Source organism: Pipistrellus kuhlii, unplaced genomic scaffold (assembly GCF_014108245.1).
Source record: "Pipistrellus kuhlii isolate mPipKuh1 unplaced genomic scaffold, mPipKuh1.p scaffold_m20_p_26, whole genome shotgun sequence".
Classification (NCBI taxonomy): Eukaryota; Metazoa; Chordata; class Mammalia; order Chiroptera; family Vespertilionidae; genus Pipistrellus; species Pipistrellus kuhlii.
Window position 1 is genome coordinate 7556203 of NW_023425525.1, and position 19436 is coordinate 7575638.

Sequence of the window (19436 nt, forward strand, 5' to 3'; positions counted from 1 at the left end):
AGCAGGACCAGAAAAATGACCTCCAGGATCTGGCATATTCTAAAACCCAATCTTGTAATTGTGCATTTAGCCAGAAAATCTCTTGACAGTACTGAAGGTTGTGCACAGAACAATCCCACGTGACACTATTCCTGACATAGACATTGTAGAAATGTGTGTTTCTCGAGATAGAAAATGGCAGCAAAGAGTGTAGTTCAAATAAAGGCAGTATATTAGGATAATTTTTGACAGATGGGAATAAAGTATCTTTATTAAAGTAATGAATAATACTTTATTACTAAAGTACCTTGAGAGGTTGCCTTTTTTTTCCTTCTAATTGATACAAAAGTATGCTGGCTACTGGCTGCTCTGTGTGTTTTTTTGTTTGTTTTTTATTCCAAACACTAGAGGTACGGTGCACAAATTTGTGCATGGGCGGGGTCTGGCTGGCCCACCCCAAATCAGGACCAATTGGGCTGGGCTGGCCTGGAGGATGGGATGCTTGAGGTTGGCCAGCCGGCCCCATCCCCTGGTCAAACTCCCAAATTACTAAAAATAATAATTTGCATATTAGCCTTTTAATATATAGGATTATTCTTGCTTCTGCCAGGAAATAGAGAGGAAATGGATTGGCTCTCTGGTGGTCTCCTCTATCATGTAAGCACACTTCTCCTGCACAGATGCCCCAGAGACCATGCCTGGGACAAATGACAGCAGCCCTGGAGGATCAGAACTGAGAAGAGAAGGGGGAGGGGATGCACAGGATGACTGTCCCTATGGCACTTGCTCATGGTATCCACCCTTTTGGTGAGAGTCCGTGGCTTCTTTCCAGAGCCCTCAGGGCTTCCTTTCCACAATTTCACTTTCTTTTAGTACCTCCAGCAGCAAATCAGGCAAAACATCTCAATCAGGTAACGTAGTGGTAGGCTTTCCACACCTCCAAACAGAAACCCTTTCTTATTCATTGTTTCAACCTGACAGCCTAGCAGTGTTTGGCTTCGTGTGGCTACAGAAAGAGAAAACTGCCTTTTGAGCAACATGAATTAATTCAATTATTAGGCAATATGCATTGTGGAGTAATCAGTTGGTTCCCTTTACTCCTGACTTCACTGGGATTAATATTACACAGCAAACAATAAGCAAAAATTGGCTCATCCTTTTAGCTCTGCAAAGACTTATTTTCTTAGGAAACGATGAGCGGTGGCATGTGCCAAGGAGAATTTCACATTAGGAACTATCGGGGTATGTGATTTAATTAGAAGAAAGAAACCACAAAACTTTTCATTGAAAGAAATCTAACAGTGAAAGGGATTGTTATTTATATCTGTAAAACATCATACAAGTAAAGAAGGAAAATGGTAGGAGTCAAATGACAAATCCAAGAAAGCCCCCTTTGCTCTGGGCAGTCCAAAAAGTTTCTAAAATAGTAACTGAAGTAACTTTCTCACCTTGTAGTGATTCATGATTTCCGTTAACCATGGCTTGACTGACTTCACTGTGTCTTCTCGCAAGTACTTTTCAACTTTGGATCCATCATTAAAAGTCCGGTTCCCCACATGGATGGCTCGTCTCACTTCTGAGAGGGTCAAGAATTGCCCATAGTAACTTTGGTCCTGGGGTTCCTGTCAGAAGGAGGCACCCGAAAGATATTAAGGAACTTGAACAGCCTACATTTGGCCAAAGCTTCAAATTTCTCATAACCTGCACCGCAAGGAACAGGACAAGACATGACTATTTACTTGCTCCCACCCTGAAAATTTTAACTTGGGGGTTTTGAATTAATTTAAATTTCACTAATAACAAATCTGGATGATCTAAGGAGACTCTTGAAACCAATAACAAATTTGTAAATGCTGGAATTTTTTTTTTTTTTTTTTTTTTGGAAATGCATCTTTTGCAATCTGTGACTCCAATGAACAGTCCCATTGGAGGTAAATACAGGGAAATGGAAGAGGTGAGATTATCCCAATTAATTTGCTCCTTGCTGGAGAAACTATGGGAAGAAGATCAAAGGAATACCTGGGCCCAAGGTGACGGTGAGTGGGTCACAAGCTGAGGATTTCTTTCCCATGTCCCTTTTGCTAAAGCCACTCACACCAAATAATCGGCTGACTGTGATTTAAGGGGTACATACAGAGTGTAAAGACAGATGATATACTTTGTGGGGGCACTTAACACTAAAGAAGTTATTCATGTGCCTTAGTTTTAAAACAATACTGTGTACAAGTCTCTGATATCCATTATAGATACCAAAATAAAAAGGACTCCAACATGTTTTAAAAAGTAACAAAAGGATAACTGTCAGAGTTTGAGATAAACAATTTTGTGCATCATCAACAGTTTTTGCTAACTGTGAATTATTACTTTGAAAAAAATCAATTAAAAATTTTATTTCTCTTTTGATACCATGTTTTTCTCTTGATAAAATCTAAAACCACAAAGCTGGAAAATTCCATTGATGTTAGCTTTATATTTTATTTACAAAGTAGTTCATGAATAAGGCAATTTTTATAAACAGAATTCATTGCTATATATACACTAGACAAAGAATATACTACCCATATCCCCACTTTGGTTCACTTTGTGATTAATTCTACCCAAAAGGCATCAACTTTGGCCTACCTTAATGAAAGACACTACTTGAATACTTTGAGAAATACTCAAGGGCTCAAAGTGAGGCCTGTATTAAATGCAAGAATCATCTTAAGTAAGGCAAAGCAAATATTTTCATAAAGGCTTTGGCAGTTTTGGTTATCCAAACTGTCTTAAGTACAGAACAAACAATGTGGGCACTTCCAAAAACTCACTGCAGGCTTGGAACTCAGAGACCTGCTACCCAGAACTGCAGTCCCAGCCTCTGTCCATCACAAAAGAACTTCCGTATCACAAACTCTTTGGGGTCATTGGGGGTGGGAGGGAGAATTGTGTTCATCAGAGATTGTTCTGAATTATCTGGAATATCACACAGTCTCAATGGTCAGATTATAATGTTTACAACATTGAGGGGAAGGAATTCTACAGATTAGTAGACCCAATAATGCATATTTGTCTAGTATAAAGTCAACTATAATATTTCCACATTTCTTTTTTTTAAAAAGTTTGATTTTTGCCAAAGATTTTAAGCAAACACTATGGTGGTATTTTTAAATGCCATTACCGTGCACTGTAGAATGTTATAGTAGTTAGAACATCCTGTAACATTCTGGAAGTAAGAAGGGTTTGTTAAGTCACCATCTAGTAGTTCATCCATCACCTAGATCAGAAGAGAGGGGGGAAAGAAGGAAGAACCACATCAGGGCGGGAAAAAATGTACATTTTTTGCATTTGTCATTTCTTTTATTCAATGGCTTTTTCACTTGTGCACTGTTCCATTCCACAGCCACTTACTGCACCTGTCCTCTGGGCTAGCCACTGTCCTGGACATTGGGGAAACAGTGGCGATCAGGAAAGACCCCAAGTTCTCCCTTGTGGAGCTTATACGGATTTGATTCTGAAAAGAGTCAAAATCATTTACTGTCAAATCACTCAGGTGGATTGTCAAGACCTGTGAGATCCAGTTTCTAATCAAAACTGTTTCCCCAAGAGAATACTGTCATGTGAAAAAGACAACACAGGACCAGTGATGGCCCAGGCACATCTTACAGAATCATTAGGATGCCCCAGGATTTTTCTAGAAAGCAGGAAAATTACTATGGGAGAAGTCCTGGGTGGGAATTGGGGAGGAGAGGTAAGTCTAGCCCCAGACCTCCCACAATCTGTCATGTGGGAGGGAGCCTTTGGGTAATTGATTGCACCCTCCCGGCCGGCCTCAGCATCCTCATCAGGGAACGTGGTGTGTGTGTGTGTGTGTGTGTGTGTGTGTGTGTGTGTGTGTGTGGAGAGATGCTCCCGACCTCCCCTCCAGCCCTGATGAACGGAATCGTTGTCAAGGAGCAAAGCATCAAGCGGGCTTTGTTATTTAGGCCTGCGATGCTGACAGCGCTTTCCTCTTGGGTTTCGGGATTTCTTACAGTTTCTATTACTGATATTGAAACACATTTGACCACTATTTTCGAACTTTCCTAAGAATCATTTTATCTCTTTCCCTTGAAAAAGCAACAGTCTTTATGTTTTAATTCTTCACTCAAGATATTGGACCGGTGGCCGGAGAGACATTCCAGGGTTTGGGGTGGTTTCTTTGTTTCCTAATGAATCTGGGTTGAGAAAGATGCTACCTAACCTCAGGCACCATCTCCTCATTATCTCTGGATATACAAAATACTTGAACTTTTCAACAGGGTCCCTGGATTCCACAACTGCTAGTTCACTTCACGTACAACAAGCATATTTCTGCCTTCCTTATCCCTTCGGGCCTATGAAATATTTTTGCTCTTGACACTGCTTAATCCCTGTATGCTTTGCCAAAAACACATCAAATGTCTCACTTGCAGATGGGTCTCCCAGGATGTGAACTTTGATAGGAATGCTAAATTCTAAAGGTTTAGTCCTTTTCGTGCTAGCACAATTGATAGCCCAAAACCAGCCTTGAAAATTCTGTCATTGTGGCCCTGGCCCGTGTGCCCAGTGGTTAGAGTGTTGGCCCACACACCGCAGGGTCCAGGGTTTGATTCCCAGTCAAGGGCATGTACCTCAGTTGCAAGTTTGATCCCTGGCCTGGGTAGGAGTGCATATGGGAGGCAACCAATGGATGTCTCTCTCTCTCTCTCTCTCTCTCTCTCTCTCTCTCTCTCTCTCTCTCTCTCTCTCTCTCTCTCTCTCTCTCTCTCTTTCTCTTCCACACACACACACACACACACACACACACACACACACACACACATCAATGGAAAAAAATATCCTCAGATAAGAATTTTTTAAAAAGAAAATACTGTTGTTGTGAATTGAAGAATGATCCTACATCTCCCCATGAAGCTCCCTCTTCCTTCATACTTAAAATCGCCCAAGAAATTCTGAACCACATTCCGCAGCCACGGCAGGCATCCTGATACAGAGAAAGGGGAGCCGGGACTTCCTGCGCCCCCTCCAGATGCACAGCTGGCTGCAACCAGAATTCCTGGCAGGGCAGGCACTGCCTGGGGTTTCAGGTAGTGCTAACCCTGGCACCCACGGGAAGACTGGAGTATAACTTCATGTTCCTCCCCTTCTCCCTAAGTGAGTCTGCCTCCTGCTTTGATCTGAACCAGCTGACCTGCAGCGCCTAGAAGACCATTAACAGCAGGCTTCGGTCTTCCCAACAACAGTGCCCTTAGCCAAACATCACCAATAGCTTCTGGTAACAAAGGTTCAAGTCCTCCAAACTGAACCTGGCCTCATCCACATGATGGCTCCATTCTAAAGGTGGCAAAACCCCTGAGAAAGACTGCTTAAACCTCATCTCTGTCTGCACAGGCGAACAATAAAACCAATCCCAACCTCCCATATCCTAATATTTCGGAGTCTAACATTTTAAATAACAACAAGGGTGAAGAATGTAACCACATTATTTGATTCTCAATTTCAATATTAGGGGGGCAATGTGCCAATGTTTACAAATACCAAAGGCTCTTGGTAAAAGTCTCCAATCACTAATCACTATGCTTTATCATCTTGGTTCCTGGCACAAGGAACAGGTGACATTTGTTACACATGCTGGTCACATCTTGGGCTGAAACCCTGTGTGTGGCTAACGGGGGGGTCAGAGGGTTCAGAGCAGATGTGGAAGCACATGGTCCACTTTCCAGGCTGCCTGCCTCCTCTCCCCACCCAGGGCGTGCCTTCAGGGCCACGCGGTGTTGAAAGAAGTCAGGACAGTTAATGAAGGACATGGTGTCAGGTGGGACATAGAGCCACAGGACACTCAGACAATCCCACACCATCCTTCTCTCCATTAGGAGTCCCCTGTCTCCCTCCTGAGCTCGGATGGCATAACAGATACACCTTCTCTAACAACAACAAACAGCCTGAGCACCGGGGTGCTTCCGGGACCCTTCAGATGGTTCTCATTGCTCCGGGCCACGTGGGCCCCAGGACTCACTTCAAAGGCTTGAAGCCACTTCTCCTCCTTGATGTATTTCATGCACTTCTTGCTCTGCTTCTGGAAGTACTTTCTCTGCCTCTCATCCAGCAAGCCAATGTGGAACAGCAATGATGCATAGCCGCCTATGATCTGGGGAGAAAAGAGACAAACACAAGAGCCACAGGGTGTGGAAGAAGTCAGGGAAGCCCATGTGCTTGGTGAAGTAGCCCTTTGTAATTTGTCCATCTAGGGCTGGAATTAGCCAAGCAGGACAATCACACCCCCCACACACAACCACACCCACGTACCACACAACACACAGTACGAATATAAACACACCACACATCAAACATATACAAACACACAACACACACACACACATGCTGTACAAACACGCCCATGCAATACACAGATACATAACACACAACATAGACACAACTTTACAAACACACACCACATAACACAAACATATACATGCACACACACACATACACCCCTACACCTTAAACATTTGGGGAAATTTAGAGGATTATCAGACATCTTTATCAGTTTGATTTCCAAGGTAAGAGGAGCCTCCATCAAATCAAAGGAAGTTTATTCTCTTTAAGGAACAAAACGGAAAGGAAAAGGAGACACCTACTGATTCAGGATCGGAATATGCATCTCCAATAGCAATTCCTTTCAGGTTGATCTTCACCGTCAGGACGGGGTTGAGCATGTGGATGTAGTGTGCGATGGCCGGCACATACTTGCCTGCATAAGACTGAGAAGGGCAGATGCTAAAATGAACCATCAGAAATGTACGCTGACAAAATCACGTGTTTATTAAGCTCATTCGATCACAATCACAGCGGCATTTTCACCTGAGCCACGCCAAGACTTTCCCAGCCTCACATGGCAAATTCCACAATAGCTGAGAGCACTGTCTCTTATTCCTTTGTCATCCCAAGTTGCACCCAGTGACACGCATCTCACAGGTTAAGAACATACAAAAATAATGCATGAACATGGAATAGTGAGCGTTTTCATCTTCTTTCAAAACAGTAAAGAAAAATGGACCAATGAACACAATTCTGTTCCATTCGGCTTTTCTTAGAGAAAATTCCATTAAAAGGTTTATTTTATTTTATTTTTAAATCTCTAGGCCAGAATTAGGATCTCAACTTCTGTATAATGACACAAGTTTTGACATCAGCATGTGCTCAAGGAAGAAGAAATGGGAAATACTACTTATTGTCCACTAAAATTGTCACTTGAACGCACCTCTATATCCAACCTTTTCCAGTATAAGGTTCTTTTCCGGTTTTGAAACATTTCGTGGACACAAACATAATAATAATGCTGCTTTTAAGGGTATGCTGAAAACGCTACTATGAGTTCAGTAATAGTTTAAAGCCAACTTGTATTTTTTCCAAACGTCACTTTCTTACTTAACATGTTTAATATTAAACTTCACCTGTTCAAAATGCAGCTCCATCCCAAGGCCTCCTTGCAGCCTCCCTTTCCGTTCCCATGAACTCTGACCTTCCCCTGCTTAGGCCAAGAGCAAGTGCCATTCTTCAGCTCTGGTACCCCACAAAAGTCCATCATTGACATGTCTTCTCACACCCCCGCTCCACCGCTTTGTTCCAGGTAGACCATCTCTCACTCGACTGTTGCAGTAGCCTCCTAGCTGGCCCCTGCTTTCACCCTCCCCCTTGTCCAGGCTACTGTCAGGGCAGGGATCTGGATAAAGCAGATCATGCCACCCCTCTGCTCAAACCCAAGGACTTCCCACTTCCCTCAGAGGAAGAGCAAAGGGTTTATCCTGAGACATAAGGGCTGACGTGATCTGGTCACTTCACTAACATGATCTCCTCCACCCTCTTGCTCATTCCTCTCCAGCCCATGTGGGACCACAGTCATCACTGTAATGCTCACTGCTCCCCCCGTGGCCTTTGCAGCAGCAGTTCCCGGCACCAGGAATGGTCTCCCAGATATACCCACACGCTTAACGCCCTCCCTTCCTTCAGGGAGGCCTTCTAAGGGATGCCTTCCTGGCCACCCTCTCTAAAATGGTCACACCTCCTTTTTGTCTGGCCAGAATGGCTCAGTGGTTGAGCATCAAGCTATGATTCAGGAGGTCATGGTTTGATTCCAGATCACGGTACATGCTGGAGTTGGGGCCTCTATCCCAGTAGGGGGCATGTAGAAGACAGTTGATTGATGATTCTCTCTCATTATTGATGTTTCCCTCTCTCTCTTTCTCTCTCTCTCTTTCTTTCTCCCTTTGTCTCTGAAATCAATACATCTGTGTGTGTATGTGTGTGTATGTGTGTGTGTGTATCTTAACTAATAAAAGAGAAATATGCAAATTAACCATCACTCTGCTATGCCCACAGCCAATCAGAGTGGGTATGCAAATTAACCCAATCAAAGTTGGAGGTTTATTTGTGTATGCAGGCACAGAGCGGCTGGTAGGGGCATGATGAGGGGAAGGGGGGTAGCGGAGGGAGTTACTGGACAGAAGCAAGGACTTGCTGGCTCTTAGGCGGCTGGGAGTAAAGCCAGGGGAAGGAAGGCCTATTCTTACACGAATATTGTGCAACGGGCCTCTAGTGTGTGTGTGTGTGTGTGTGTGTGTGTGTGTGTATAATTGTCACACCTCCTTTTTTTTTTTTTTTTTTTAACATTTTTTAGTTCCCTTCTCTCCTTTTTGATCTTATTCCTAATCACTTGCTAACACTCTTTTACTTGTTTATCTTGAATTGTTATTCCCTCACCCAGACTAAAAGGTCAGTGAACACAGGGATATCGGTCTGCTTATTTCGGCCTGATGCTCTTTATTTGTTAGTGCTCAATAAGCAGCTGTTGAATGAGTCTTGAATTAACCTAATGCATTTGAAGAACAGCAATGCAAAGTAGACTAGAGGCATTATGTGGGTTCATCTGAGTTTATAGACCCTTCACAACATTTCCAAGGCTCTCCGTGGGCCGGTAGTTCAGAGACTGGGAGCTCTCATTTATTTCAGGCCATGATCATATGCTGGAGACAGCACTGTTCCCATTGCAAAATGTGGACACTGAGGCTCAGAGGGGTTGACGGCTGTCTCATTATAAAACCTGGCAATAAAACACCTCTTCTGAGATGGAAGGATATGTATTTTAACTTACTAACCAGGTAGTGATGACAAACGTAGGCTAAAGCAGCCAGATTCTGAGGGCACTCCCCCATTATGACCATCATGAGTATCTGGGATATATCCAGGCAGGAAATTAAGAACAAACGCCCACTCAATTTCTGAGCATCTATTAAAAACTAGGCTTTTCCACTTACTTTAATTTAAGCTAAATAAGGTTAACCTTATCTTCCTATATTTTAAAATGATGGAAACAAGGGCCTGTGCATTGCCGTCACATGCCTGGCTGGAATTCTATCCAGGCTTGGCTGCCTCCATGGCTCCCATTTCTCACATCAAATCATCTTCCAGTCAATAGACCTGGAATAGATTATGGGTCTCTGGTCCCCCAAGTTGGGGCTCAACCTTGGGTTTATCCACGACAGACCTGCCACTTCTGGAAAACGAGAAGTGAGGTGGGTAGTTCTGTAACAACATCTAAAACAGATTCCTCAACGTTCAGTCGCATTTGCTAACCTAACCATGATGGTGTTTACCTCGTTTTTCCTTCCTAATGACTATCACACACTTCCCTGCCCGTGTCAGTGTGACAAATCCTTCGCTGCCGTCCCCATTCATCATCCCTCTGGCTGAGTGACTCTGGCTGTCACACAGAAGACAATTACAGGATTGTTTTATGGAAAACAGACTGAAACAGGATAGTGAAATTGCAATTATTTTGGCTCTGCTGTTGATAGATGTTTCTTCTTTTTATTTATTTTTTTGCAAGATAAGACTTGTTTATTCTTCCTCAATTATTTATTTCTCAAGTTAATGATTCTTTGATCACCATGGGCCCACACAAAGGCAACCAGACCATAAATCACAAATCCTGTTTTATTTTGCCCAGTGTTCCCTTTTCTGAATATATATATATCTATATACATATCTATATCTATATATCTATATATCTATATATCTATATATCTATATATCTATATATCTATATATCTATATATCTATATATCTATATATCTATATATCTATATATCTATATATCTATATATCTATATATCTATATCTATATCTATCTATCTATATATATATATATATTAGAACCCTTTATTTGGGAGGAAGACCTTAGGTGTGGCTGTCTGCTGGATCACAAGTGGGCTAAACAGCCACTCGGGACTTGTACTTGGGATCCTGTAATTTTATGAACTCTTGCTTCTTTTGTTCCGAGCTCTGCCTGTTACAAGGACAAAGGCAACAAACCGGCCCAGCGGCCGGCCCTGCGGTTCCTCTGATCTCGCTCTGGCGCTCACCAATGTGGGCAGCAGCTGGCCACAGAGGCTCCCGAAGTCTGTGAATTCCCACTAACCTTCCACCACGGGGGTAGGCCCTGGCCTCATAAAGGCTCAGAACAGCATCAAAGTGATGATAAAAGAAAAGCAGAAAGGCGAGGCCAGAGAGTATCTGGGCACGCATTAGTTTAGAACTCAGCAGTGACCTTCAGATGGGGAACTCAGCCACAAAAACATGTGTATTTGACGCTGGGACGTAAAGCAGCAGCGAGCCTACAGCCTTCCTTGTTGCATCAGAAGGATCTCAGCATTCAGCTCCGTCTTTTATGTCCCCCAGGAGAGAGCAAGGTCTCCATGGCACCGGGGAGCAGTGGTTTTGAATCTCGGTCTGAGATCTTTCTGAGTTCTTAAATGATGTTTGGAACAGCCTAATGGAAATCACATTAAGAGCACATTGTACTTGTAAAAATAGTCTGGGGAGAATGTAATGCTTGGTTAATTATCCAGATGTGTAAAAGCACAATGAAATTGGACTTTAAAAAACTTGTAACTGTGTATTCCGTCTGAATCTCTCCCTTCTTACATGCTTCAACAATATTCGTAGCAGACTTCCAATATCTATCCCTGCACCCGGTGACTTTTAAGGGAGGGAAAAACATTTCGTATCTAAAACCAAGCTTTAATCTCCTCCTCCTGAAGAAAGAAAAAAATCGTGTCGGAGAATAATACTATAATGGAAACAATGTCCTCTTACAGAAATTTCACATGTGTTAGCAGTTACTATTGTTTAAGCTCCTCTCAGTGGTCTACATTTCTTACTCAAGTTTAGTTGTTAAAAAAAAAAAAAAGCAGTTAATACATTTTCATCCTCTGCCTTGCTTCTAAGTTTCCATTTTATGGTGAAGCATGCAGCTTTATGGGTGATAATGAGCAATGGCCTTTGAAATGAGACACACCTCGACCCAGACACACACAGTGTCACCGTCCACAGCCCCTCATTCCCACCTCTGCTTGGCCAGTGGGAAAGGGGGGGTGGGTGTCAACCTCAGCCCTGGTATGCTGAGGAAGGTCAGGGTCATTCTACACCTTTCTGCCTGTTCCACCCCACCCCAGGCACTCCAGCTGAAATGAAAGTCTCTTTGAAGAAGTTCCTGGGGGATGATAGGAACTTCTCCATGTCCCCAGTAGGAGACAAGGTGGGCTGCCCTTCTTGGGGAGAGTCACACCAGTGCCGGGGCCTTTAGCTGGCACAGACTATGGTAGAGCCCCCCACCCCCAACACTTATGGGGGCGATCAGAGGAAATATGCCTTGGAGAGAATTTTATACACGGATTGCAAACCACAAAACCTAATGGAGTAACACAGGAAGCAGCGGCCAAGAGGACAGGATTAAGTAAGGGCGACCTTGACTTCATCCAGCCTTGGGGGTAGAATCTAATTTCACGGGACCGTTATTTTCTCTGAGGAGAGAAGAGGTGTGGCCTTAAGAAGGGCCACTTCAGAAAGTTAATGAATGGGGAAAGCTGAAACTTTGGTATTGTGGTAATCTCTACAACTTCCTAGACATTTCTAGACCATGCGTCATCCAATTTCATGACCACACTGCTGCAATTAAAAGAAAAGAATATGGCTTCTAACAAAAATATGACTTTATCTAAACATCTATTGCTCTGGAACATGAGCTTGTAAAGGAGCTCAGAATCTACAGGAGTAGGCATAAGAAAAAAAAAAACACATTTAGATCTGTACCCAACTTTTAGCTACATAAATTTAGGCAAAAAGACATACTGCCTTCCAAATGATAAATTCTTATTTCATATTAAAAGGATGCTTCTTTTCATTCTTCTTTCTTTTTTAATTGATTTCAGAGAGAAAGGAAGAGGGAACGAGAGATAGAAATATCAATGATGAGAGAGAATCATTGATTGGCTGCCTCCTCCATGCCCCCGACTGGGGATCCAACCCACAACCTCAGGCATGTGCCCTGACCAGGGAATTGAGCAGTGACCTCCTGGTTCATAGGTCAAGGTTCAACCACTGAGCCACACTGGCTGGGCAAGAGGATGCTTTAAAAAAAAAAATCCATCAATGACTACAAGCATAGGTGAAAAAGATGCACCTGCCCACCCCTTCCCCTGCAAGTGATTTTGTGTAGATTTGGCAGAAACCTAGCTTGCAGCCAGGTGACTCAACCAGATGAATAAATCCTTATGTTTAAAGAGACTACAGATAATTTGACTTTTAAACAAAGAGTACAAACATCAGGCCATGATCAACAAATTGAGGCCTTTGTTTGCAAACCACAGATAAAATCAGAAGGTTGAAGCTGCATAATAGATAAAACTTAGCATTTCCTGTCCCCACCATCTAATCAGGCACTACCCAGGTGGCAGCATGGTAGGTCACCTCAAACAAAGTTATAATGATTTCCCATTTACTCATCTTCTTTTCCATGGAACCAAGGAATCAGTAAACATGCGCTGACTCCACTCAGATATGCTATCCAAAAGCCTCAGGCCTAATTTGCAAACAGTTCCATATGTCCGTGTTCAGTTTTTCAGGTTGCAGCTTAAAGTTTAACTTATCTAAGATTAAATGCATTAAATGGTCACCAACCCATTCTCAATGCCAAACGAAAATATTGGCAAGTCAGATAAACATAACTGAAAAGAGATATTTGTCGTGAGCTTCAGAGTTAAAGCAGCTTGGATGTTATCTCATAAAATTCAGCAAGCTCCAAGCTTTTGGAAATAATTGCATTCCGAGGACGTCAAGCCTTTACATCACTTGAAACTTCCATTTGCCCCATAAAACTTGGTGATCAAAGCCAAGTCTTTATGATTAAAAACTAAGTCTTGGCCAGAAAGACAGGCACATCCAAGAAGCTACGTCTTTTCCATTTGTGTTAGATTGAAAGATTCTGCACAAAGTATGGGAAGGATGTTTGACTCCCTTCTACAGAAATGGGTGTGTTTTATGGGAAGAGGCAGGTCTCAGAGGCAGTGCAGTTTCGAAGAGAGGGCACCCAGGCTCCAGATTGCACCTCCACAAGCAGGGTAACAATCTTTTGCCAGCTCTGGAGCTGGCTGGGAGTCCTTAGTAAGGCCTCCATAACCTCTCTGAGCCTTAGTCATCTCATCTGTAAAATGAGAATGACAATAACAGTGTCAGCTTCGTAAGGTAGCTGTGAGGATTAGGCAACGTAAGCCATGAAACAGTGCTTAGCATTGTGCCTGTCATATGATCCACTCTCAATAAATATCCTCAAAGAAGACCTACAAATAAAACAAGTGAACCCTTGGGACCCCTTTCAGCTACCATAGTCAATGATCACAGCCTGGGCTGATGGGATAATGGTGCAGACCTACAAAGAATGAGGACAGGCCCACTGCTAGAAGAGTTCTCCCATCTCACACACCTTAGATGTCACCCCACAACTTGTAAGTCCCTGCTTGAAATTCCCCATTACAACTATCTTTTTATGATCTAGCCTCTGTACTGCAGTCCAGCGGTCGCCAACCCGTGGTCTGTGGACTCCTGGTGATCTGTGAGGTCCGAAAGTTTGGCATCCGCTGCTGTCGTCAAATACAAGTCTATTGGGACTACGTTTAATTTTTCAGATCCTTTCTAATAGATAGCGAGCTGATAACAAGTCAGAATGGAGGAGAGAAACAATAAATCATGATGGAGATGAAGGAAGTGTTGGAAAATAGAATCTGAGCACAATACAGTCAAGGAAAGGAAGGCTGAGAGTGAGTGGGGCATGGGATAGCCCTGGGAAATAAGGATGTAGGAAGCAGGGCCCTCAGGCCTGGGAAGTACAGGGAGAGAAGGGCCATGAAAGGAAGCTGGAGAGAAATACCACTGATATTTTCATTTCATCTAGTAACAGCCGTGGAAGAAGCCACTCTCTAACACTCATTAAGTAATGTGCTCAGGCCTGGCCAGTGTGGCTCATCAACCTATGAACCAGGAAGTCACGGTTCACTTCCTAGTCACATGCCCGGGTTGTGGACTTGATCCCCAGTCAGAGTGTGCAGGATGCCACGCAGATCAATGTTTCTCGTCACTGATGTTGCCATCTCTCTCTGAAATCAATATATGTATATATATATATATATATATATATATATATATATATATATATATATGTAATGTGCTCAGTATTATATGAAACACATTAAACAAACATGGCTCGGGCCTACAGGGAGCCTGCCCCTCCTGTTTCTCCCAGCCCAGTGAACCATGATGCTTTCAATCAAGGCTGTCAGGCTCCCTGATGCCAGCAGGACTTCGCTCATGCAAATGAAGATAAAGTATCCTGTTAAGCTCACTAATTTTTAAATAGCTTCCAAGTTTTGCCTTTATTGGACCCTGAAATTAGCCATGGTTGCAAAATGGCTTCTAAGGAGCAGAGGCCCCTTCTGCTGATCGGAAGAGCAGCCAGAGTTTCCACCAGGCGCCCTGTGCCTTCGAAAGAGCTCCATCCGCCCATGCACTGCGGCCGCCCCCGTGAGCGCTGGGTCTTTCACGGGTGGACAGAAAGCCACATGCTCCCAGGACAATGGAGGGCCGTTTGGTTTAAGGTCTCCCTGGGCCCGTGTCCCCTGGCGAGGAGGCTAAGTGGGCCTGCACCTCAGGAACAAGAGGCACCTCTCCAATAGTCGCTGGCTCAGAAAGAATAACACTTTGAAAGCAAGTTAATGATGTGAATTAAATGCAGCTTGTTTCTCCTCTTTGAAGTTCTTTTTTGCTCATGCCTGGAGGAGGGTGATTTACAGACACATTTTTCTCTCTTTAGAGCAAATTAATTCCAGTTGGTGTTCCGGGCAGACATGGAGAGAAAGCAGTCCTTCCTCGTCGCGCTGACTGAGGGCCGCACTGAGCCTCGTGGTCTCGCCATGGTCTCGCCATGGTCCACAGGGAGCGATGAGGAGCCTGGGGTTGCTTCTCATGCATCTGCTTTCCAAAATGTCCAGTATCAGCTTATGAGCTGCACTGTCAACCCGTAGATGAAGCAACCACTTCTTTTAAAGATGACGTCAGGATGACAGGGGAGACAAAGCCACATCCCCAACCAAGTGAGAAGAGCTTTCTAAGCGCCCAGCTCCAGTCCTCGTGCATTAAGCCATTGGCTTTGGAGCCATGAGACATTAGTGCAGCTTTTCACCATGAATGGTAATAATAGTCATCATGTGTTGGGCACTCACTGCAGCCAGGCACTCTGCTAAAGATTTGAGGAGGATTACCTAATTAAACGCCCAAAACAACTCTATGCAGTAGGTACTATTATTGCTTCCAGACTTCCTTGCATGAAAGTTGGGGCACAGAAGAGCTGCTCCAGACCCTTGGAGAGTTAGGCTACCCTCATCCATAGTACTAGCAGGTCAAGGACATTTAGGTCCAGGGCATTTGCACCGAGAAGTTGAAAACTCTCTCAAGTTTACCTATTTATTTTCCAAGGACGATTCTACAAATTGAGTGGCATTAATTGTTCAATCTCCCAAAGATTGCAAGGAAATTAAGAGTTCAGAAGGAAAAAAAAACTGTCCTCTTCTTGAAATATCTTCTTCTTCTTCTTCTTCTTTTTTTTTTTTTTTTTTTTTTTTTTTTTTGTAGTGGAGACAGGAAGGGTGGGTGGTATTATATTAAAACTGCAATGGCCCACAGATGCTTTAAGAGTGCGTGTAGGTAACTCCAGTTGGATTTCTGGTAAAGTAAACTACCCCTGGAAGTGATCTAATTTACACACCCACCCCTCTGATGGGAAGATGAGAAGCAGAAGGCTTCAGACATTAAAGAGCATGTTTGGAATCATCCAGAGAGAGGCAAGGCCCGCCATGACTGCTTATTTACCGAGTGCCTTCCACTTCTCCATCCTGCCTTGAAACAAAAGACCAGATAGAGCAAACCAGCCTGCAGAAACATGGCTTTCTAAGAACAATAAATCATCCAGGCTTTATTTATTTATCGAATCTGGGGTCTTCCTTCTAGGTGACGTGCCCCCAGATTCGATGTATCCTGTGGGGTCTTTATGAAGGGCTGCCTGCCCTGGCTCAAGTCTTCCTTCATCACTTGGAAGGCACAGGTTTCCTTAAACGTATCCATCCTGGCAGCAAAGCACGTAAAAATGAAATGGCCCTTTCCTACCCACATCAGAAATTACATGCGTGGAAACCACCAGGCAGACGTGAAATAGACAAACTGTCATCCGGAATTTGGCAGCTTTGCTGGAAGTTCACCATCATAGTTACCAACATCCCCACATTATTTGCAAGACAAGGGATTACACTCTAGGCCGATGGCTCTTCCATGGGCGGGGGTGGGGGTGGGGGAGACTGGGCATTCTCAAGGTTGCTATCAAGAATGATGGGAGGGTCTCTTCCTGCCCCTTTGAAATAGGTTAAAAGGCAGGGAATGGCAGGTAATTATTGGTAGAGATCCCAAAATAATCCCAACGGAATAATTAGCTTTTTAGCTTTAAAAAATAAGCAGTCAGAATGCCCTTTCCAACTGGCTTAGAAGAATGCAGGCTGAAGAGAAGGAGCTCCCAGATCCATTAACTAGTGATTTCCTTGGAAAACAAAGTCTATTTTTCATGGTGAGTCCCTTTGAGTGGACATCTGTGATTTGTGCTGGCCCAGAATTCTCCCAGCCCTCCCTCATCACTTGGGTATGATCACTTGGATTGTCCTGTGGAGACCACTCATCTCCCAGGCCTGCAGTTCAGGGGGTGAGGGCCCTACTATGATCCTTCCCTCAGGTTCCACTCTGGCCAGTTTGATATCCCACCCCCCAATGCCAGTTATTAGTTTTAGAATGGGCATGGGATCCAAATGGATCATATGAGATTCAGGAATATGGGTTGGATTATTGGGAAAGATAAGTTGAGCTGGTAGGCTATACCAGAGCTCCGGAGGGGGTGGAGGGGCAAGGGCACAGGTGAAAGAACTTACACAAGAATAAAACCAGTGAAGTGCAAAACCAAGTGAATAGATTGAGAGATAATGAATGACAAGATTCCAATGACTATGTTTGACCACCCATATTCAGCCTTATCAAGTCAGTCTGCCTTAAGCCACCTTGAATAGGGTTTCTGTCACTTGCAAGCAAAAGGGCCTAGAGTAATATACCCCTCTTCATCCTCCAAAATCCAGTTAAACTTTTGCCTCCTCTGCCTGGCCTTTCCTGATGATCCCATATAGAGAGGTAACTATTTGCACTCTCCTGTGCTACTTATTCTTATAGCTGCTTCTCTGATTGCACTTTTCATTCTGTATTGTGCTTAAATTGTTACTTTCAGCTATAGGATGGAGTCAATGTCATATGAATCATTAAATTTCCAACACTTATCCAATATCTCTGACATAGTAGATACTCAATATACGTGTGTTGAATTGAATTTGATTCTAACTACTCTTTCACTGCGCCCTGCAATGATTTCCCATTACACTTAGAATGAAACTGAAACTCTACCATGGGCATCAGGGCCCCACGTGACCTGCCTGCCCTTCCCATCTTGGCTTTTTCCTCGGTGGCTTTGTGCTTTCCCTTGAGTACACCAAGCCTGTCCCCACCTCAGAGTGTTTGCATTTGCTGTTCCTTCTTCCAGGAAAGCTTTTCTTCCAGATACTACAGCCAACCTTATGACATTATTTGTCTCCTTACCAGAGAGTCTTTCTCTGACCACTTTGTCCTAAGCAGCACTTCTATCACTGTCTAACCATAACTCTGCTTTTTCCTCCTCATGACACCTGTCATTGCATGACTGTACAGTGCATATTTCTTTTTTATTTATCACTGTCTTCTCTTAGAATATATAAAGGCAGGGAATTTTTTTTCTGTTTTTCTCACAACTGTATTTCCAGCACCTAGAAATTTTTCTGGCCTCAAAATACTGTTTGCTACACATTTTTAAAATAACCTTAAATGTAAATGAAAGAAAAAACAAATCACAAAATTGCAACCAATATATGCACGTGAACCTGTATATTCAACTGTAACATATCACTCTAAAAAGAGAATCAATTCTTATAACCTTTAAACATAGTACTTTTTTTAAACCTGCGGTGAAATAATAATCTAATGATAAAAATAATTACAACAAAAATATTGACAGTAACTTGGAGGTTTCTTGTTGTGGTGGTAAGTAATTGTGAAACCATTTTGCATACGTTGTAAGAATAAATACACCGATGCTGTTGGGAACCCTGGTCTTCGAAGTGAAAACACACACACACACACACAAAAACCCTGGTCTTCGTAGGGGCATACAAATACAGAATGGGAGGAGGGAAGAAGCTTGTGACATTGAAATAGAATGATGAGATGACTTTATACCATTTTGTTTCCTATCTCTGTCCGTAGACCAAATCTAAACGAAATTGCATCCCAGTAGTAATGAGCACACTTAGTACTCGGGTCTTGGTTTCTATATACCATTCCCTATTAAAAGGAACCAGGATTCCTTGAAGAAATGATTGGTTTCAGGGAAAGCACAGGATAATCCTAGAAATATATTTGTGCCAAAAGCGCAGACGTGCTCAAAGAGATAGAGATCTGTCAAAAGGACATAGGAACCAGACAGAGGGGCACCCATTGATCAAATGTGGGACAATCTGAGCATCAAAAGCAATAATGGTAGCAGGAAATTTTGAAACATCAAACAGAAATTACAACCTATGAGCTCACAGTGATATTTTAAAATGTAAACTACTGAGAAAAATAGGAGTGAACAATCTCTTTAGAAGACTGACAGATGCTATCCGCTAAGATATTCCAGTCCTCTTGGAAGACCACAAGAAAACATGATTTCAACTCACCTCTCCAGTGGCATAGAAGTCATTCTCTTGGTATTCAGGGAACAACTGGAAGAACTGGATTAGGGCGCTGCAAAAAGCACAGCAAGAAAAATCACATGGAGTCGAAAAGGCTTCATGCTACCCAGCCCAAGCCTTTGCACAACAGGTTTCACATGTGAGTTGGGTACCATGATGGCATAAACTCCTGCAGGCATCGCTCTCCATGTCTCATGTGCACAACACCTCATATTTGATGGT

The 19436-nt window shown here is 43.2% G+C and overlaps 1 protein-coding gene across 1 annotated transcript in view; it reads right to left on the reverse strand.

Moving 5' to 3' along the window:
• The window catches only part of CPVL (carboxypeptidase vitellogenic like), a 96160-nt gene that overhangs the window by 35069 nt on the left and 41655 nt on the right, over nt 1–19436 (reverse strand). The window contains exons 7-11 of the mRNA XM_036453748.2: nt 19200–19266; nt 6615–6737; nt 5993–6124; nt 3137–3232; nt 1428–1601 (exon numbers count right to left, since the gene is read on the reverse strand). Coding sequence (XP_036309641.1) covers nt 1428–1601; nt 3137–3232; nt 5993–6124; nt 6615–6737; nt 19200–19266 — 592 coding nt within the window. The remainder of the gene's footprint in view (nt 1–1427; nt 1602–3136; nt 3233–5992; nt 6125–6614; nt 6738–19199; nt 19267–19436) is intronic.